The 22,254-nt window shown below is 45.0% G+C and overlaps 1 protein-coding gene across 1 annotated transcript in view; it reads left to right on the forward strand.

The window, feature by feature from the left end:
- The window catches only part of LOC106578145 (transmembrane protein 151A), an 82,210-nt gene extending 73,159 nt beyond the window's left edge, over positions 1 to 9,051 (forward strand). The window contains exons 2-6 of the mRNA XM_014156769.2: positions 4,018 to 4,235; positions 4,736 to 4,862; positions 5,580 to 5,711; positions 6,926 to 7,065; positions 7,267 to 9,051. Coding sequence (XP_014012244.2) covers positions 4,018 to 4,235; positions 4,736 to 4,862; positions 5,580 to 5,711; positions 6,926 to 7,065; positions 7,267 to 8,434 — 1,785 coding nt within the window. The 3' untranslated portion in view covers positions 8,435 to 9,051. The remainder of the gene's footprint in view (positions 1 to 4,017; positions 4,236 to 4,735; positions 4,863 to 5,579; positions 5,712 to 6,925; positions 7,066 to 7,266) is intronic.
- The last annotated feature ends 13,203 nt before the right edge of the window (positions 9,052 to 22,254 follow it).

Raw genomic sequence — 22,254 nt, forward strand, 5'->3', positions numbered from 1 at the left:
ATTGGGGGGTGCGGTGCACACGGGGAGTTGGGCAGAGTCAGAGTGGAGACCTGAGCCAACTCCATGTGCTTATTATGGAGAGCGACGGATCAAGCAAGCACCTTGTTACGCAGAAAGGCGCACGGTGTCGCCCATACGCACGCACAGTCCGGTACGGTCAATAAGGGCTCCGCAGCGTTGCCGGGCAAGAGTTGCCCGGCAGCCAGGAAGAAGTGTGCCGGCACAACGGATCTGGTCTCCAGTGCGTCTCCTCGGTCCAGTTTATCCTGCGTCTGCTTTACGCACGGCAGCCCTCATTCCCCAGCACAGCCCAGTTCGCCCTGTGCCAGTGCTCCACCCGTGCCGGGCTACAGTGACTATCCAGCCAGGACGGGTTGTGCAGGCCATGCGCTCCAGACCGCCAGTGCGTCTCCAAGACCCAGTGTACCCTGTGCCTGTTCCTGCTCCTCGCACTAGCCCTGAGGTGCGTGTCACTAGTCTGGCGCCTCCAAAGCCAGCCCCACGCATCAGGCCTCTAGTGCGCCTGCCCAGTCCAGTACGTCCTGTTCCTGCTCTCCGCACTAGCCCTGAGGTGCGTGTCACTAGTCTGGCGCCTCCAAAGCCAGCCCCACGCATCAGGCCTCTAGTGCGCCTGCCCAGTCCAGTACGTCCCGTTCCTGCTCCCTCGCACTAGCCCTGAGGTGCGTGTTACTAGTCTGGCGCCTCCAAAGCCAGTCCCACGCATCAGACCTCCAGTGCGCCTGCCCAGTCCAGTACGTCCCGTTCCTGCTCTCCGCACGAGCCCTGAGGTGCGTGTTAGTCTGGCGCCTTCTATGCCAGTCCCACGCATCAGGCCTCCAGCGATGCTCCTCAGCCCTGAGTCTCCAGTGACGCTCCTCAGCCCTGAGTCTTCAGCGACGCTCCTCAGCCCTGAGCCTCCAGCGACGCTCCTCAGCCCTGAGCCTCCAGCGACGCTCCTCAGCCCGGAGCCTCCAGCGACGCCTCTCAGCCCGGAGTCTCCAGCGACGCCTCTCAGCCCGGAGTCTCCAGCGATGCCGCGCAGCCCAGAGTTAACTGAATGGCAGCTACGCCCAGAGCCAGAGCCGCCTCCACAGTGGGAGGATTGGGAAGGGGTGTGTAGCACAGGGACCGTCGTTGACGGTGGCCACCCTCCCTTCCCTCCCTTAAGTTGGGGGTTGTTTTTGTGGGGTTTTTTGTTTTTGAGGGGGGGTACTGTCACGTCCTGACCAGTAAAAGGGGTTATTTGTCATTGTAGTTTGGTCAGGGGGTGTTTGTTTTGTGTGTTTTTGGTTTATGTTCTATATTTTCTATTTCTATATGTATATCTAGTTTTCTATTTCTATGTTGGGTTTTTGGCAATGACCTCCAATTAGAGGCAGCTGGTTGTCATTGTCTCTAATTGGAGGCCATGTTTAGTTGGGTTTGTTTTCACTTGTGTCTTTGTGGGTGGTTATTTTCTGTATAGCCTGGGAGCCTTATGGAACTGTTTCGTCGTTTTGTTATTTTTGTTTAAGTGTTCACGTTGCTTTGAATAATAAAGAAGATGAGCACTTTACCCGCTCCGCTGCGCCTTGGTCCTATCCTTACGACGCCTATGACAAACGGGGCTATACATTTGGGTGAGGTTTTTTTCTCGCCTCATTTCAGAATAAAGATGACTTTCGAGTAGTAAGACATGTATAAATGCAACAGATACCATTAAGAAGAAGGGGCCAGAAGAGTCTTATATGGTGAGCTACCGAGTGGCTAGGACAGGCAAGCCTCATACTATTGTGGAGGACTTAATTCTTCCTGCTGCCGCGGATATGGCTGGGACAATGCTGATGGAAAAGGCCCAAAAAACTATACAGACAATGACTTCTTCAAACAACACTGTTTCATGACGCATCTGTGACATGGTAGATGTTTTGAAACAATTATTGCTTCGCATACAAGCCAGTGAATTATATGCGTTACAGCTGGATGATGGGTCAACAGACGTGGCGGGCCTGGCATAGCTCCTGGTATATGTCCGTAACGTTTATGGGGGGGTCAGTTAAGGAAGACATCCTATTCTGCAAATCACTGGAAACCAGGACAACAGGAGAGGATATTTTTAAAGTACTGGACAGCTTTGTGACATCAAATGGACTTTGGTGGTCAAGATGTGTTGGTATCTGTACTGATGGTGCAAAAGCCATGACAGGGAGACATAGTGGAGTGGTAACGTGCGTGCAAGCAGTTGCTCCTGACGCCACTTGGGTTCACTGCAGCATCCACCGAGAGGCTCTTGCTGCCAAGGGAATGCCGGACAGCTTGAAAGACGTTTTGGACACTACAGTGGAAATGGTTAGCTTTGTTAAAGCAAGGCCCCTGAACTCTCGTGTATTTTCTGCACTATGCAATGATATGGGCAGCGACCATGTAACGCTTTTACAACATGCAGAAGTGTGCTGGTTATCAAGGGGCAAAGTATTGACACGTTTTTTTGAACTGAGAGATGAACTTAACATTTCTTTTCTGACTATAATTTTCACTTGTCTGACCGCTTGCATGATGACGAGTTTCTCACACGACTGGCCTATCTGGGTGATGTTTTTTCTCGCCTGAATGATCTGAATCTGGGATTACAGGGACTCTCCACAACTATATTCAATGTGCGGGATAAAATTCAGGCTGTGATTAAGAAATTGGAGCTCTTTTCTGTCTGCATTAACAAGGACAACATACAGGTTTTTCCATCATTGTATGATTTTTTTTGTGTGCAAATGAACTCAAGCTTACGGACAATGTTAAATGTGATATAGCGAAGCACCTGAGTGAGTTGGGTGCGCAATTACGCAGGTACTTTCCCGAAACGGATGACACAAATAACTGGATTCATTATCCCTTTCATTCCTCCAGTCCACTTACCGATATCTGAACAAGAGAGCCTCATTAAATTGCAACAAGCAGTTCTGTGAAAATGGAATTTAATCAGAAGCCACTGCCAGATTTCTGGATTGGTTTCTTGCCTTGGCAAATCGCGCTGTCAAGACACTGATGCCCTTTGCAACCATGTACCTATGTGAGATTGGATTCTCGGTCCTCACTAGCATGAAAACTAAATACAGTCACAGACTGTGTGGAAAATGATTTAAGACTGAGACTCTCTCCAATACAACCCAACATTACAGAGTTATGAGCATCCTTTCAAGCACACCCTTCTCATTAGCCTGTGGTGAGTTATTCACCATTTTCGATGAACAAATAAAGTTTTATATGTAAGATGGCTAAATAAAGAGCAAAATTATTGATTATTATTATATTATTATTTGTGCCCTGGTCCTATAAGAGCTCTGTCACTTCCCACGAGCCGGATTGTGGCAAAAACTCACACTCATTCTTATGTTTAATAAATGTATCGTATAGTGTGTGTGTGTGTGTGTGTGGCAGGCTTACAATGATAGCAAAAAACAACATTTGAGAGTGTGCTGACCCTGGTGCTAGAGGGGGTACGCAGCTGGAGGTTGAATGTTTGAAGGGGTACGGGACGATAAAAACTTTGGGAACCACTGGTGTAATTCAACGTTATCGTTGTGTATTACAGCATTATCATTGTGTGTTATAGCGTTATCGTTGTTGTATCACAACATTGTCATTGTGTATTACAGCATTCTCATTGTATATTACAGTATTATCATTGCATATCACAGCATTATCCTTGTGTATTGCATCATTATCATCGTGAGTCGCAGCATTATCATTGTATATTACACCATTATCCTTGTGTATTACAGCTTCTCTGTCCTGCCTTTCTTCCTTCCTCTCTCCCTCCAATAGCAACAGTGCCTGCTCATAACTCTCCTCAATATGAACTTTCTCTCTCTTCTCCTCCCTCCCTTCCTCGTCCATCTGTCTGTCTGTCTGTCTGTCTGTCTGTCTGTCTGTCTGTCTGTCTGTCTGTCTGTCTGTCTGTCTGTCTGTCTGTCTGTCTGTCTGTCTGTCTGTCTGTCTGTCTGTCTGTCTGTCTGTCTGTCTGTCTGTCTGTCCTAATAGCAGCGTCCCCTGCAGCAGTCCTTGGCTGCCTCTCTGTGTCGTGAGTCTTACTGGAAGTGCCTCCTCCTCACTCTTCTCATGTACGGGTGTTTCACCACGCTGGGTTGGTGTGTCGTCTGCCGTGTCCCAGTTCTAGGCTCCGGGGAGTATGTTGTTGTCTCGGCTACGTCCGCCACCGCCTTCCCTGACTTACCTCAGCTGCACCTCCAGCATGACAGGTTAGTTAGTGTGTGGGTCACATTGGCCTTAAACCTCTCCCACTACCCTAAAAAATACTTTTATACAGCTTAAGCTAGTTTTCCTTGTGGGTTTTCTATGTTAATGTATTCTTCTCGTTTGTTTGATAGCTTTTATTGTTCTTTCTACTGCTGTAAGAAAATGTTGATGGGATTTTACATACACTTTAAATAAAGTTAAAAGAACTTTAAATGAAGTTAAATGAACTTTAGATTAAGTTAAATGAATGTTAAATTAACTTTAAATGAAGTTAAATGCACAGTTAGATTGTGTTTGTATCTCCAGCCAGCCCGTGTTCCAGTGGCTATCTGTACATCCCTAACACAAGTGTTTAAATAAAGTTTGACTATGTTTGTATGAACATGACCTTTCTCTCTCTTATCTTCCTTTCTCCGCCCTCCCCCCTCCTCTCTCTCTCTCTCTCTCTCCCTCCCCCCTCCTCTCTCTCCCTCCCCTCTCCTCTTTCTCCCTCCTCTAACAGCCCGTGTTCCAGTGGTTATGTGTATATCCCTCTAGCCTTCCTAGCTATGCTGTACGTGGTGTATCTGGTTGAATGCTGGCACTGTTACTCCAAGACCGCCATTTTGGCTCACGCAGAGACGGCAGAGGTATGCTACTGACTTTTGTTTTGGTTGGGACTCTTATTGTGAGAGTCTTATTGTCGTTATCCCATCTGTCGTTACCCCATCTGTCGTTACCCCATCTGTCGTTACCCCATCTGTCGTTACCCCATCTGTCGTTATCCCATCTGTCGTTATCCCATCTGTCGTTACCCCATCTGTCGTTACCCCATCCGTCGTTACCCCATCTGTCGTTACCCCATCCGTCGTTATCCCATCCGTCGTTATCCCATCCGTCGTTATCCCATCCGTCGTTATTTATTTATTTTGCTCCTTTGCACCCCATTATTTATATTTCTACTTTGCACTTTCTTTCACTACAAATCTACCCTTCCAGTGTTTTAATTGTTATATTGTATTTACTTTGCCACCATGGCCTTTTTTGCCTTTACCTCCCTTATCTCACCTCATTTGCTCACATTGTATATAGACTTATTTTTCTACTGTATGTTTGTTTTACTCCATGTGTTGTTGTATGTGTCGAACTGCTTTGCTTTATCTTGGCCAGGTCGCAATTGTAAATGAGAACTTGTTCTCAACTTGCCTACCTGGTTAAATAAAGGTGAAATAAAATACAAAATAAAATATATATATATTTTGGGGGGACTTTCATTGACTTTGGTGAAGAGAACAATGGGTGTTTAATGGAGTGAGTTGGGTAGACTGATAGTGTGTGTGTTTGTGTGTGTGTGTGTTTGTGTCCAGGTGTATGAGCGTGTCACAAGGCTCCAGCAGGCTACTCCCTGTATCTGGTGGAAGGCCATCAGTTACCACTACGTCAGACGGACCAGACAGGTGACCAGGTATCGCAACGGAGACGCTTATACCACCACACAGGTGAGCATGAAGAAAGAAGTAGAGGAATACCTGGAGAATTGAGGCAGGGCACTAAAAGTCCAGGGAAAAAATATTCCTTTATTCAGTTGCATCTTCAATCAGTTTCAGCTTCAAATGTTTAAGTTGCACTATGCAGAAATCAATCATTTCCTGGTTGCTAAAACTCTCAATAGTTCGCCTAATTTCAGTTTATGTGACAAAACAAGCTAGTACAGTGTAGAGAATCATTGTACCATCTAAACTACTGTGAAATATATTTTCCAGGGCCTCTGAGTGGTGCATCGCAGTGCTAGCTGTGCCACTAGAAAACCTGGTTCTAGTCCAGGTTCTGTTGTAGCCGGCTGCGACCGGGAGACCCGTGGGGCGGCGCAGAATTTCCCCGGCGTCGTCCGGGTTAGGGGAGGGTTTGGCCGGCAGGGATATCCTTGTCACATCGCGCACTAGCGACTCCTGTGGTGGGCCGGGCGCAGTGCACGCTGACCAGGTCATCAGGTGTACGATGTTTCCTCCGACACATTGGTGTGGCTGGCTTCCGGGTTAAGTGGGCATTGTGTCAAGAAGCAGTGCAGCTTGGCTGGGTTGTGTTTTCGGAGGATGCATGGCTCTTGACCTTTGCCTCTCCTGAGTCCGTACTGGAGTTGCAGCGATGGGACCAATTGGATACCGAAAAAGGGGCATATTTTTTCTATTTAACCAGGCAAGTCAGTTAAGAACAAATTCTTATTTACGATGACGGCCTACTCTGGGCCAATTGTGCGCCGCCCTATGGGACTCCCAATCACAGCCGGATGTGATTCAGCCTGGATTCGAACCAGGTACTGCAGTGACGCCTCTTGCACTACGATGCAGTGTCTTAGACCACTGCGCCACTTGGGAGTATAACCAAAAATATTGTTGTTTCAGCTGTTTGAAGCAAAACCGGATGTAATAAAAGGCAAAAACAAAACTTAATAACAGGAAGCATAGAAATAACGCACATAGAACAAATCTACCGCTTCTTAGACTTGCTTTCAAGTAGAATGATCGATCTATAACGCACGTTTCTATGTGAATTTGGTCGGGTCGGCCAAAAAGTCACATATTGCCACTTTAAGTAAAACATTCCTTATTTGTAAAAAGAAATGTCCTTATAGTTACTCTGTATGAAAACGCGACAGCATTACTATGAAACAATAAACCATTTAAAAAAAAAAAATCCTTTCCCTCCCTCACAGGTGTACCATGAGAGGGTTAACACCCACGCCTCCAGCTCTGAGTTTGACTACGGTCGCCACGGTGTTAAAGACGTCTCCAAGGAGCTCCAGGGACTTCAAGAGCACCCGGCTGTCAGGCTACGCTTCACCAAGTGTTTCAGGTTGTACACACAATACACACAAATACACACACATTTGGAATCCTTGATGTTCAGTTAAAAAAGGATTGTTGAAAATTCAAAAAATATATATTTTTGTGAGTTTCTCACCTTAGCCTGCTTTGAGCTACTGTAAAAACGCTATGAAAATTTTTTGAATCAGTGAATTAATCTATCAATGAATCAATTGTTTCTCTGTTTCAGTTTTGCCAGTGCTCGTGCAGAGGCTGCATACCTCACCCAGCGAGCACGCTTCTTCGGAGACAACGAGGGTCTGGACGATTACATGGAAGCACGGGAAGGGATGCATCTGAAGAACGTGGATTTCAAGGAGCATATTCTGGCGTTTCCAGACCCGACCCAGCAACCGTGGTATTCCCGACACCGGGTCTTCTGGCTAGCCTCAGCATTCCTCTTCTCCTGGCCCATCCGGGTCGTGTCGGAGTACTGCACGGCCCATGTACACTACCACGTGGAGAAACTCTTCGGAGAGGAGACGATCCGTGAAGACGGAGTGACGGCGGAGAACGGAGGAACGACGGGAGGAGAGAGGAGTGTCAACGGCGGGTCGAGTTACAGAGCAATATCGCGGGTGAACACGGTGGATATGACAGAGCTGGAGTGGCACATTCGCTGTAATCAACAAATGGTTCCTTCATATTCTGAAGCTCTTCTCATGGACTTGGAGAGAGAGAGTAACGGAGGAGTTAGTGGAACAGGAGGAACTACCACCACCTCCTCTACACCTGGAGCTCCAGGCTCCATCCAGGGGGGCTTCCCAGCCAGCATGACCCGCCCAGTGGCTTTCTCCACGGCTTACCTCCTCCAGAGCTGTCCCCGGTGCCGGAGTACCACGTCAAGCTCCAGCCTGCCCTCCAGGCTAAGGGCCCCGACGGGGAATCAAGCCCTGCTGAACGGCACTGTGGCTGGGATGAGGGCGAATGGCGTAGGGGGTGGGGGTCAGGGTGGGGGAGGGGGAGGTGGCAGGTTAGTGTTGAGTCGTAGTGGGTTTTCTCTAGGGACACGGCCGAGACCAGCAAGTCTATTTCACTCTCGTAGTATGGGGGGAGGACTGGGAGGAGGACGGGGTGAAGACGGAGGTGGAGGGTTTCTGGGGTTAGGGTCCTGGCAGGGTCAGGACGATGAGGAAAGTAGAGGAGTGCTGGAAGGAGAGAGGGAGGAGGAAGAGGAGGAGGAAGAGGCGGGAGAGAGGGATGAGGAAGAAGAGCAGGAGGGAGGAGGAGAGGTGGATGAGGGGGTGAGGGACAGGCCTCCGTCTTACCACGATGCATTTTTCTTCCCGGTGTTGATCGTACACGGAGAGGAGAGCTGCCACGGTGGAGATGACGTGATGGACACAATAGTAAACTAACAGAAAAGAAAGGAATAAAAAGATGAAATGGAAAAGGAATGGTTGCCATAGTCTGAGAGGCAGTGGAAAGGAGGGGATATTGTAGTACAGGACAAGAGAGAGGGGATGTAAATCAACTTGGAGTGAGAGAGAGAGAGAAAGACAGAGAGAGAGGCGAGGCAGAGTGAGAGAGAGAGAGAAAAACAGAGAGAGGTAGAGTGAGTGAGAGAGAGAGAGAGAACGACAGAGAGAGAGGCGAGGCAGAGTGAGTGAGAGAGAGAGAACGACAGAGAGAGAGGCGAGAGAGTGAGTGAGAGAGAGAGAAAGACGAGGCAGAGTGAGAGAGAGAGAAAGACAGAGAGAGAGGCGAGGCAGAGTGAGAGAGAGAGAAAGACAGAGAGAGGGGGGGTAGAGAGAGAGAGATAGGGATGTAGGAAGAGGAGGAGAGGGAGAGAGAAAGAAAGGGATGGAGAGAGAGAGGCTTGGAGTGAGAGAGTAGTCTTAAACGGAAGGTAGTAGACTGCACATTGGAATGTTTGTTTTCCAGATATCTATGCTAGGATACTGTAGGAGGCTGTAGGATACTGTAGGATACTGTAGGATGCTGTAAGGGGGCTGTAGGAGGCTGTAGGAGGCTGTAGGGGGCTGTAGGATACTGTAGGATGCTGTAGGGGGCTGTAGGAGGCTGTAGGAGGCTGTAGGGGGCTGTAGGAGGCTGTAGGAGGCTGTAGGATACTGTAGGATGCTGTAGGAGGCTGTAGGATACTGTAGGATGCTGTAGGGGGCTGTAGGAGGCTGTAGGATGCTGTAGGAGGCTGTAGGATACTGTGGGATACTGTGGGATACTGTAGGAGGCTCTATAGAACGATGGATGCACCCTATTTCCTATTTAGTGCTCTGCTCAAAAGCAGTGTACTATATATAGCCTCTTCTCTCCGGGAAACCTATACTGTACATAGATCTCTCGTCGCTGATGGCGACATCCCGTACCCCGAAAAACACATTTAAACAGACCTCTCTGGTTGACATATTTCCAATAAACTTTTCCCGTCACTGAAGGCAAATCTAGAATCCGGGATGCCTTACCAGTCGTTTTGGGCTATACAATGTGTGAGCTATGGTCAAAATAATTACATGTAATAATTTCCGACGCTACACTGAACAAAAATATAAACTCAACATGTAAAGTGTTTCATGAGCTGAAATTAAAGATCCCAGAAATGTTCCATACGCACAAAAAGCTTATTCCTCTAAGATGTTATGCATAAATGTGTTTACATCCCTGTTAGTGAGCATTTCTCCTTTGCCAAGATAATCCATCCACCTGACAGGTGTGGCATATCAAGAAGCTGATTAAACAGCATAATAATTACACAGGTGGACCTTGTGCTGGGGTCAATAAAAGGCCACTCTAAAATGTGCCGTTTTGTCACACAACACAATGCCACAGATGTCTCAAGTTTTGAGGGAGCGTGAAATTGGCATGCTGACTGCAGGAATGTCCACCAGAGCTGTTACCAGGGAATTTAATGTTTCTTTTTCTACCATAAGCCGCCTTCAACGTCGTTTTAGAGAATTTGGCAGTACTTTCAACCGGCCTCACAATCGCAGACCACGTGTAACCACGCCAACCCAGAACCTCCACATCCGGCTTCTTCACCTGCGGGATCGTCTGAGCCACCCGGACAGCTGATAAAACTGTGGGTTTGTACAACCAAAGAATTTCTGCACAAACTCTCAGGGAAGCTCATCTGCGTGCTCGTCATCCTCACCAGGGTCTTGACCTGACTGCAGTTTGGCGTTGTAACCGACTTCAGAAGGCAAATGCTCACCTTCGTTGGTCACTGTCACGCTGGAGAAGTGTGCTGTTCACGGATGAATCCCGGTTTCAACTGTATCGGCAGATGGTGCATGGCGTGTATGGCGTTATGTGGGCGAGCGGTTTGCTGATGTCAACATTGTGAACAGAGTGCCCAATGGTGGCGGTGGAGTTATGGTATGGGCAGGCATAAGCAACGGACAACGAACACAATTGGATTTTATCGATGGCAATTTGAATGCACAGAGATACCGTGACGAGATCCTGAGGCCCACTGTCGTGCCATTCATCTGCCGCCATCACCTCATGTTTCAGCATGATAATACAAGGCCCCATGTTGCAAGGATCTGAACACAATTCCTGGAAGCTGAAAATGTCCCAGTTCTTCCATTGCCTGTATACTCACCAGACATGTCACCCATTGAGCATGTTTGGGATGCTCTGGATCGACGTGTACGACAGCGTGTTCCAGTTCCCGCCAATATCCAGCAACTTCTCACAGCCATTGAAGAGGTGTGGGACAACATCCCACAGGCCACAATCAACAGATGTGTAACGCTGCATGAGGCAAATGGTGGCCACACCAGATACTGACTGGTTTTCTGATCCACGCTCCTACCTTTTGTTTAAGGTATCTGACCAACAGATGCATATCTGTATTCCCAGTCATGTGAAATCCATAAATTAGGGCCTAATGAATTTTATTTAATTGACTGATTTCCTTATATGAACTATAACTCAGTCAAATCGTTGAAATTTTTGCATGTTGCTTTGATATTTTTGTTCAATATAGATTACCGCGTGATCCCAGATGGCAGCACACCACCTTTTAAGGAGATATGGTGTGAATTCGGTCAACTCAGGAAAAGTTGGATATAAATGTTTATTTTCACACATTATTTAGGTCAACTAGAGGGCTGGTAAATATGTTTTCGGGGTACGGGAGATCAGTGTGTAAAGTTACAGGTCTCCCGGAGCGAAGAGGCTAGCCACTATAAAGGGAACAGGGTGCCTTTTGGGACAAAGCCTAGAAGAACGGTTGCGTAGGAATAAGGGAAGAGGAGAGACGGACAGAGAGACAGCCGAGCACAGACATCTGATGCCACCATTTAGGATCTGCTCTCTTAAGTCAGAGGAGAGGAGGGCAAAAAAGACAGGATGCTGGAGACAAAACAGAGAATCTGCATTCCTTTTATTTTGTCTTCCATGGAACAAAGGGAGAAGGAGAGTTCCATTCTCCTTCAACTGAAAGAGGAGTAAAGGGAACATTCTATTCTCCTTCAACTCAAAGAGAGGAGTAGAGGGAATATTCTATTCTCCTTCAACTGAAAGAGAGGAGTAAAGGGAACATTCTATTCTCCTTCAACTCAAAGAGAGGAGTAAAGGGAACATTCTATTCTCCTTCAACTCAAAGAGAGGAGTAAAGGGAACATTCTATTGTTGTAGTTTCAACTGAATTGAACACTGAGGCATGTCAGCATGCTATATGAATAAACATGGACACTGAGAATCCACACGTCTGAGTGTTATCATGAACCAGTTCTTCTATAAACTGTGGACAGAAACTCCCTGTGTGTTTGGCTTCACAGTCACCTCTACAGGCTATCGTCCATCACACTGGACCCAGTCTTCTTAAATCAGCCAATGACCCAGCACAGCAAAACAAAATGGAGGATGTCTGATCCTCCTCTCTGACCTCCTATAGCATCCTTACCACAGGAGGTTGCTGGCACCTTAATTGGGGAGATGAGTGGAAACAGTGGAATGGCATCAAAGACATTGTTTTCCAGGTGTTTGGTGCCATTCCATTTGCTTCGTTCCGGCCTTTATTATGATCCGTCCTCCCCTCATCAGCCTCCACTGCTCCTCCCCTCACCAGCCTCCACACCTCCTCCCCTCACCAGCCTCCACTGCTCCTCCCCTCACCAGCCTCCACACCTCCTCCCCTCACCAGCCTCCACTGCTTCTCCCCCTCAGCAGCCTCCACTGCTCCTCCCCTCCGCAGCCTCCACATCTCCTCCCCTCAGCAGCCTCCACATCTCCTCCCCTCAGCAGCCTCCACATCTCCTCCCCTCAGCAGCCTCCACACCTCCTCCCCTCACCAGCCTCCACTGCTCCTCCCCCTCACCAGCCTCCACTGCTCCTGCTCCTCCCTCTCACCAGCCTCCACTGCTCCTCCCCCTCACCAGCCTCCACTGCTCCTGCTCCTCCCTCTCACCAGCCTCCACTGCTTCTCCTCTCAGCAGCCTCCACTGCTCTCACATCCCACCCTATTCCCTATGTAGTGCACTGCGTTTATGGGACAGCCCTATGTACACTGTACCTCCTAGTGTATGGAAGTAGTGTACTACGTAGGTAATAGGGTACCGTTTGTAGATGACCTCTCCGATCTCAACCCGACTGCCTTTGAACAAAAATAATATATATATATTTTTTTGTATTTCTCTTTTTCTGTCACTTCTGCCTTTCAACGCTGTCTGCATCTAGCCAACGTTTGAGGTGAGGGACTGGGCCTTGAGTTTAAAGCAGCGTCTCCCCCCCCTCTCTCCAACCTCCCCCCCCCCTCTCTCCAACCTCCCCCCAGGCCATAATCTATATGGATTACTGGATACTCTCGTGGTTCTATGGAGGTCAGAGCTCGGTCCAGGGGCACAGGCTGCGATTCAAGCCCCTGGGTTGGCTTTCACGGACGGCCCCCTCATTATGGATCTCTCTCTCCAAGAACCTACTGCATACTGAAAAACATATGTTTGCCAGCTGACCAAGGACATCCAGCCGAGAGAGAGAGAGAGAGAGAGAGAGCGAGAGAGAGATGGTAGTATTTTATTCTACTAAATGAAAAGAACCTTCCAGAATGAATCTAGACCACAAACAGATGACCTGGTTTTGATTGTGTGGCCCTAGCTCTCTCTCTCTCTCTCACACACACACACACACACACACACTGAGCCTTCACCTCACTTCCTGACTGAGCCTTCACCTCACTTCCTGACTGAGCCTTCACCTGATTTGGTTACTTTTCGTGCTGTTATATTCACACACCGCTTCTGTCTCTTTCTGAGCGAGTAGAGTGCCAAGAGAACACACACACACACGCATTCCCACAAGGTCACAACTTGATCAAGCACACTGGTCGCCATTTGCGTAAAACAGCCAACTACAGAGCAACGTTCTTGTAGACGTCGGTTACATTTTGTCGCTGTGAAGTCCTCGCTAAGCTGTTGGAATGTCTTTGTGTTGCAGCACGAATGTTGACAGGCTGATAATGATCATTATATTATTACTATGATAAAGCAAATCTCAAAACACACCCTATTCTCTACAGGTGTAGGATCTTAATTTGATCATCCTATTGCAGGAGAACTGTCCTGCAATGCCAGAAATGTTAATCTTGTAGTTGATTTGAGGTTTAAAAAGGCTTCTGAATATTTTTTTCGGACTTTTCCCTTACAGAAAAATATCAACCCCTAAAAAAATGCTATTATAATCCACATAATAATTCACATTTCCTATTGCTGCAGGATTATGTTCCTGCTGTAGCAAACTGGCTCAAATTAAGATCCTACACATCTGTATTCCTGTAAAGATTCAATTTAAAAAAATATATATAAATCCTCATTTAGAACCAAAAGTAGTGGACTACATAGGGAATACAGTATCATTTAAGACCTAGCCTTTGTAAGGTCTATGACATGTCTATGACATGTTATAACACCAACACACTCCAGTCACTGTAACAGTCCAGTGCTGTCCACATTACTTATTGTCTACACATGAGGATGTGTCAGTTCTGAGGGGAGAAAGAGGGGCCATTTACAGAGTTAAAGACTAAAGCGTTTGGTCAACTTGGATTAAGATTTAAACTTCTTCTTTTTTTTTAACAGGCACCAAAAAGCTCCAAAACAAAAACTATTCCTCCTGATATTTCAACCTGTTATTATTCTGCTCTGCTTGATATAAATACTATTAATGATTGTACTGTTGTTATTACTACTGGTCAGTACCATTATGGTCTACAGGGGACAGATAGATAATATTACTACTGGTCAGTACCATTATGGTCTACAGGGGACAGATAGATAATATTACTACTGGTCAGTACCATTATGGTCTACAGGGGACATACAGATAGATAGTATTACTACTGGTCAGTACCATTATGGTCTACAGGGGACAGATAGATAATGTTACTACTGGTCAGTACCATTATGGTCTACAGGGGACAGATAGATAATATTACTACTGGTCAGTACCATTATGGTCTACAGGGGACAGATAGATAATATTACTACTGGTCAGTACCATTATGGTCTACAGGGGACAGATAGATATGCTCTCCTTATTCTACGCAGTACTACTGGTCAGTACCATTATGGTCTACAGGGGACAGATAGATAGTATTACTACTGGTCAGTACCATTATGGTCTACAGGGGACATATAGATATTATTACTACTGGTCAGTACCATTATGGTCTACAGGGGACAGACATACAGTCTGGATTATTATCTGTATTTTAAAATCACAGATTATTTTATGTCCCTGTTGATTTCCACTAATCTCTGAACCCAGAACCAAATCTTGTGTGTGCGGCCCAGCTAGTCAGTTGGGATAAATGAATGGATGAGCTAACATTGTAATACAGTGTTTACTTTACTGGCCACCTCTATCAACACAGCTTTATATTCACGCAAACTAAAAGAAAGGTCTTCTATATATTTCTGATAATAAATGTAATTGAATGAATATGCTACAATACCTGTGATGGTACTGATGGTGAATGTTACCAATAATAAAAATTCAACTTGCTTGATATACCAGGATATAATTGCTTTACCTTGTGATGATTCACAGATCCTGCTCGCGTGTGTGTGCGTGTGTGTGCGCGTGTGTGTGTGTGTGTGTGTGTGTGTGTGTGTGTGTGTGTGTGTGTGTGTGTGTGTGTGTGTGTGTGTGTGTGTGTGTGTGTGTGTGTGTGTGTGTGTGTGGGGGGGGGGCTACAACTTTGTTATTTTTTTGTGGCTCAATGATCAAAATGTATTTAAGTATTTCTATAAATGTTGTTATTTTTAGCCCTTGGTCCATAATGTTTTCTTTTCTTTGCTCTACCTCTCCTTCCTCCCTCTCTCTCTCCTCTCTATATACGCAGGACAGGATAGGGCTTAAAATGGACTGTGGATAGATTGTACTATAGATTAATTTGCCAACAGGTGCTGCTGCCCAGTTTGTTTTCTGATAGTAAACGTTAGCTGAAGACCTGCTGTTTTTCCGATGTAGAAATTCAACACATTGTACGATATTTTTAATCTACAGCCATTCGGAAAGTATTCAGACCCCTTCCCCTTTTCCACATTTTGTTACGTTACAGCCTCATTCTAAAATCTATTAAATTAAATCAACTACAATGACAAAGTGAATATGTATTTTTTAAATTTTTTTGCCAATTTATTCCAAATAAAAAAACAGACATACCTTATTTACATAAATCTTCTTAGGGTGAAATTGGAGGGCGTGCAATTGAAGTAAATAATCATACAAATTATGGATATTAAACATTTAGGTACATACAAGTGTCTTATATCGGTTGAAAGCTTAAATTCTTGTTAATCTAACTGCACTGTCCGATTTACAGTAGCCTTTACAGCGAAAGCATGCCATGCGATTGTTTGAGGACAGATCCCCACATCAAAATACTTTTTCACCGGCACAGGTTTCATAAATTCACAAATAGCGATTAAATATTCACTTACTTTTTGAAAATCTTCCTCTGATTTGTCATCCAAAGGGTCCCAGCTATAAAGTATAGTGTCATTTTGTTAGATAAAATCCTTCTTTATATCCCAAAAAGTCTGTTTAGTTGGCGCCATCGATTTGAGTAATCCACTCGTTCAACATGCAGAGAAAGGAATCTGAAAATCTACCGCTAAACTTTGTTAAAACAAGTCAAAATATATTTCTATTGACTCCTCAGATACCCTAAAATGTAATCAAACTATAATATTTAATACGGGAAAAAGTATGTAAAATAGGAAACCAATATAAGCAGGTGCGTCTTGACTTCATTGCGCGCCCAAACAGGAATTTCCAAGAGTGTGTCCCTGTACTAAAACTAATATTTCTTACTCGTTTTGGAAGTTACAAGCCTGAACCCTTGGACATAGACTGCTGACACCCTGTGGAAGCCATAGGAATTGCATCCTGGGAGCTAGAATTCATTTTTTCCCTATAGTTTCCATTGTAAGAGCATGGGCTCTCAAAAAAAAAATCTTTTTTTTTTTTTCTTTGGGTTTTCTCCTACCATATCTATTGTGTTATCTATTGTGTTACATTATTTTAACATTTCTACAAACTTCAAAGTGTTTTCTTTCTGGTACCAATTATATGCATATCCTGGCTTCAGGGCCTGAGCAACAGGCAGTTTACTTTGGACATGTCAGTCAGGTGGAAATTGAGAAAAAAGGACCCTTTGCTATGAGACTTGAAATTGAGCTCAGGTGCATCCTGTTTCCTTTGATCATCTTTGAGATGTTTCTACAACTTAATTGGAGTCCACCTGTGGTAAAATCAGTAGATTGGACAAGATTTGGAAAGGCACACACCTGTCTATATAAGGTCACACAGTTGACAGTGCATGTCAGAGCAAAAACCAAGCCATGAGGTCGAAAGAATTGTCTGTAGAGCTCCGAGACAGGATTGTGTCGAGGCACGGATCTGGGGAAGGGTACCAAAAATAATCTGCAGCATTGAAGGTCCCCAAGAACACAGTGGCCTCCATCATTCTTAAATGGAAGAAGTTTGGAACCACCAAGACTCTTCATAGAGCTGGCCGCCCGGCCAACCTGAGCAATCAGAGGAGAAGGGCCTTGGTCAGGGAGGTGACCAAGAACCCGATGGTCACTCTGACAGAGCTCCAGAGTTTCTCTGTGAAGATGGGAGAACCTTCCAGAAGGACAACCATCTCTGTAGCACTCCACCAATCAGGCCTTTATGGTAGACTGGCCAGATGGAAGCCACACCTCAGTAAAAGGCACATGACAGCCCACTTGGAGTTTGCCAAAAGGCACCTAAAGACTCTCAGACCATGAGAAACAAGATTCTCTGGTCTGATGAAACCAAGATTAAACTCTATGGCCTGAATGCCAAGCATCACGTCTGGAGAAGCATGGATGCTGTGGGAATGTTTCTCTGTGGCAGGGACTGGGAGACTAGTCAGGATCGAGGGAAAGAGCACTCTGAAGCAGGATTCCATCAAGGATCTCTCTGTACTTTGCTCGGTTGATCTTTCCCTCGATCCTGACTAGTCTCCCAGTCCCCATTCAACCTGACAGAGCTTGAGAGGATCTTCAGAGAAGAATGGGAGAAACTCCCTAAATACAGGTGTGCCAAGCTTGTAGCGTCATACCCAAGAAGACTCAAGTCTGTAATTGTTGCAAAAGGTGCTTCAACAAAGTACTGAGTAAAGGGTCTGAAAACTAACAGTGGCAAGAAAAAGTATGTGAACCCATTGGAAATACCTGGATTTCTGCATAAATTGGTCGTACAATATGATCTGATCTTCATCTAGGTCACAACAATAGACAAACACAGTCTGCTTAAACTAATAACACAAACAATTATACATGTTCATGTCTTTATTGAACACACTGTGTAAACATTGACAGTGCAGGGTGGGAAAAGTATGTGAACCCTTGGATTTAAAACTACTTCAGGATCGGTGTCCCGTCCACGGGACGGTTGAGCTAACGTAGGCTAATGCGATTAGTATGAGGTTGTAAGTAACAAGAACATTTCCCAGGACATAGACATATCTGATATTGGCAGAAAGCTTAAATTCTTGTTAATCTAAATGCACTGTCCAATTTACAGTAGCTAATACAGTGAAAGAATACCATGCTATTTTTTGAGGAGAGTGCACAATTTTTAACATGAAAAGTTATTAACAAATTAGGCACATTTGGGCAGTCTTGATACAAAATTTTGAACAGAAATGCAATGGTTCATTGGACCAGTCTAAAACTTTCCACATACACTGCTGCCATCTAGTGGCCAAAATCTAAATTGCAACTGGGCTGGATTAATACATTATGTCCTTTCTCTTGCATTCCAAAGATTGTACAAAAAAAATACAAGAAAACGTTTTTTTTTTTCTTTTGTATGATCTTTTTTCAGATCTATTGTGTTATATTCTCCTACATTCCTTTCACATTTCCACAAACTTCAAAGTGTTTCCTTTCAAATGGTACCAAGAATATGCATATCCTTGCATATTGCTGGATATTGCTGCATATTGCTGGGTCACTCCAGAAGGCGTATTTTCTTCTGTTGAAGCCATTCTGTTGTTGATTTACTTCTGTGTTTGGGGTCGTTGTCCTGTTGCATCACTCAACTTCTGTTGAGCTTCAATTGGCGGACAGATAGTCTAACATTCTCCTGCAAAATGTCTTGATAAACTTGGGAATTCATTTTTCCATCGATGATAGCAAGCTGTGCAGGCCCTGAGGCAGCAAAGCAGCCCCAAACCATGATGCTCCCTCCACCATACTTTACAGTAGGGATGAGGTTTTGATGTTGGTGTGCTATGCCTTTTTCTCTCCACACATAGTGTTGTGTGTTCCTTCCAAACAACTCAACTGTAGTTTCATCTGTCCACAGAATATTTTGCCAGTATCACTGTGGAACATCCAGGGGCACTTTTGCAAACTTCAGACGTACAGCAATGTCTTTTTTTGGATAGCAGTGGCTTCTTCCATGGTGTCCTCCCATGAACACCATTCTTGTTTAGTGTTTTACGTATCGTAGACTTGTCAACAGAGATGTTAGCATGTTCCAGAGATTTCTGTAAGTCTTTAGCTGACACTCTAGGATTCTTCTTAACCTCATTGAGCATTCTGCACTGTTCTCTTGCAGTCATCTTTGCAGGACGGCCACTCCTAGAGAGAGTAGCAGCAGCGCTGAACTTTCTCCATTTACAATTTGTCTTATCGTGGACTGATGAACAACAAGGCGGTCTCTATGGTGGTACCACAGGGTTCAATTCTCGGGCCGACTCTTTTCTCTGTATACATCAACGATGTCCCTCTTGCTGCTGGTGAGTCTCTGATCCACCTCTACGCAGACGACACCATTCTGTATACTTCTGGCCCTTCTTTGGACACTGTGTTAACTAACCTCCAGACGAGCTTCAATGCCATACAACTCTCCTTCCGTGGCCTCCAACTGCTCTTAAATACAAGTAAAACTAAATGCATGCTCTTCAACCGATCGCTGCCTGCACCTGCCCGCCCGTCCAGCATCACTACTCTGGACGGTTCTGACTTAGAATATGTGGACATCTACAAATACCTAGGTGTCTGGTTAGATTGTAAACTCTCCTTCCAGACTCACATCAAACATCTCCAATCCAAAGTTAAATCTAGAATTGGCTTCCTATTTCGCAACAAAGCATCCTTCACTCATGCTGCCAAACATACCCTCGTAAAACTGACCATCCTACCGATCCTCGACTTTGGCGATGTAATTTACAAAATAGCCTCCAGTACCCTACTCAATAAACTGGATGCAGTCTATCACAGTGCCATCCGTTTTGTCACCAAAGCCCCATATACTACCCACCACTGCGACCTGTACACTCTCGTTGGCTGGCCCTCGCTTCATACTCGTCGCCAAACCCACTGGCTCCAGGTCATCTACAAGACCCTGCTAGGTAAAGTCCCCCCTTATCTCTGCTCACTGGTCACCATAGCAGCAACCACCTGTAGCACGCGCTCCAGCAGGTATATCTCTCTGGTCACCCCAAAGCCAATTCCTCCTTTGGCCGTCTCTCCTTCCAGTTCTCTGCTGCCAATGACTGGAACGAACTACAAAAATCTCTGAAACTGGAAACACTCATCTCCCTCAATAGCTTTAAGCACCAGCTGTCAGAGTAGCTCACAGATCACTGCACCTGTACATAGCCCATCTATAATTTAGCCCAAACAACTACCTCTTCCTCTGCTGTATTTATTTTGCTCCTTTGCACCCCATTATTTCTATTTCTACTTTGCACTTTCTTCCACTACAAATCTACCATTCCAGTGTTTTACTTGCTATACTTTATTTACTTTGCCACCATGGCCTTTTTTGCCTTTACCTCCCTTATCTCACCTCATTTGCTCACATTGTATATAGACTTATTTTTCTACTGTATTATTGACTGTATGTTTGTTTTACTCCATGTGTAACTCTGTGTTGTTGTATGTGTCGAACTGCTTTGCTTTATCTTGGCCAGGTCGCAATTGTAAATGAGAACTTGTTCTCAACTAGTCTACCTGGTTAAATAAAGGTGAAATAAAAAAAGTAAAAATAAAAGGCTTTTAGAGATACTTTTGTCACCCTTTCCAGCTTTATGCAAGTCAACAACTCTTAATCTTAGGTCTTCTGAGATCTATTTTGTTCGAGGCATGGTTCACATCAGGCAATGCTTCTTGTGAATAGCAAACTCAAATTTTGTGAGTGTTTTTTAGGCAGCTCTAACCAACATCTCCAATCTCGTCTCATTGTTTGGACTCCAGGTTAGCTGACTCCTGATTCCAATTAGCTTTTGGAGAAGTCATTACTTTTCCCAACCTACACTGTGAATGTTTAAGTGATGTATTCAACATAGACAAGAAAATTACAATAATTTGTGTGTTATTAGTTAAAGCACACTGTGTTTGTCTATTGTTGTGATTTAGATGAAGATCAGATCACATTTGATGACCAATTTATGCAGAAATCCTGGTAATTACAAAGGATTCACATACCTTTTCTTGCCACTGTGTATGTAAATGTGATTTATTTATACATTTTTTATACATTAGCAAAAATGTAAAAAAAACTGTTTTTGCTTTGTCATTATGGGATATGGTGTATAGATTGAGGAGGGGAAAAAAACACGATTTAATCCATTTTAGATTAAGGCTGAAACGTAACAAAATGTGGAAAAAGTCAAAGGGGTCTGAATACTTTCCGAATGCACTGTATATACTTTATCAATGGATATTACAGCTACAAAGGACAGACAGCAACATCATGGCTAGGTATTAACGCCCCCTGTGGTTCTCTATGATATTACAGCTACAGAGGACAGACAGGAACATCATGGTGAGGTTTTAGCGCCCCCTGTGGTTCTCTATGATATTACAGCTTCAGAGGACAGACAGGAACATCATGGTGAGGTATTAGCGCCCCCTGTGGTTCTCTATGATATTACAGCTCCAGAGGACAGACAGGAACATCATTGTGAGGTATTAGCGCCCCCTGTGGTTCTCTATGATATTACAGCTCCAGAGGACAGACAGCAACATGGTGAGGTATTAGCGCCCCCTGTGGTTCTCTATGATATTACAACTCCAGAGGACAGACAAGAACATCATGGTGAGGTATTAGCGCCCCCTGTGGTTCTCTATGATATTACAGCTCCAGAGGACAGACAGGAACATCATGGTGAGGTATTAGCGCCCCCTGTGGTTCTCTATGATATTACAGCTACTTCCCGAATGCATGTAGAAAATTAGATGTTAATGCCGGAAGTTAGGTTAGGGTTTACATGCTGACTACACCAAGCACGCATGTTGATTCATCCACACCAGACGCAATCAGGACATGCAGTTTCAAATATCAAAAATAACTCTGAACCAACTATATTATTTGGGAACAGTCTCTTTCTTTCTTTCTCTCTCTCTGTCTCTCTGTTTCTCTGTCTCTCTCTGTGCGGTCTCTCTCTGTCTCTCTGTTTCTCTGTCTCTCTCTGTGCGGTCTCTCTCTGTCTCTCTGTTTCTCTGTCTCTCTCTGTGCGGTCTCTCTGTCTCTCTGTTTCTCTGTCTCTCTCTGTGCGGTCTCTCTCTGTCTCTCTGTTTCTCTGTCTCTCTGTGCGGTCTCTCTCTGTCGCTCTGTTTCTCTCTCTGTCTCTCTCTTTGTCGCTCTCTTTGTCTCTCCGTCTCTCTCTCAATTCAATTTCAATTTAAGGGCTTTATTGGCATGGGAAACATATGTTTACATTACC

This window comes from Salmo salar, chromosome ssa18 (genome assembly GCF_905237065.1).
Source record: "Salmo salar chromosome ssa18, Ssal_v3.1, whole genome shotgun sequence".
Classification (NCBI taxonomy): domain Eukaryota; kingdom Metazoa; phylum Chordata; class Actinopteri; order Salmoniformes; family Salmonidae; genus Salmo; species Salmo salar.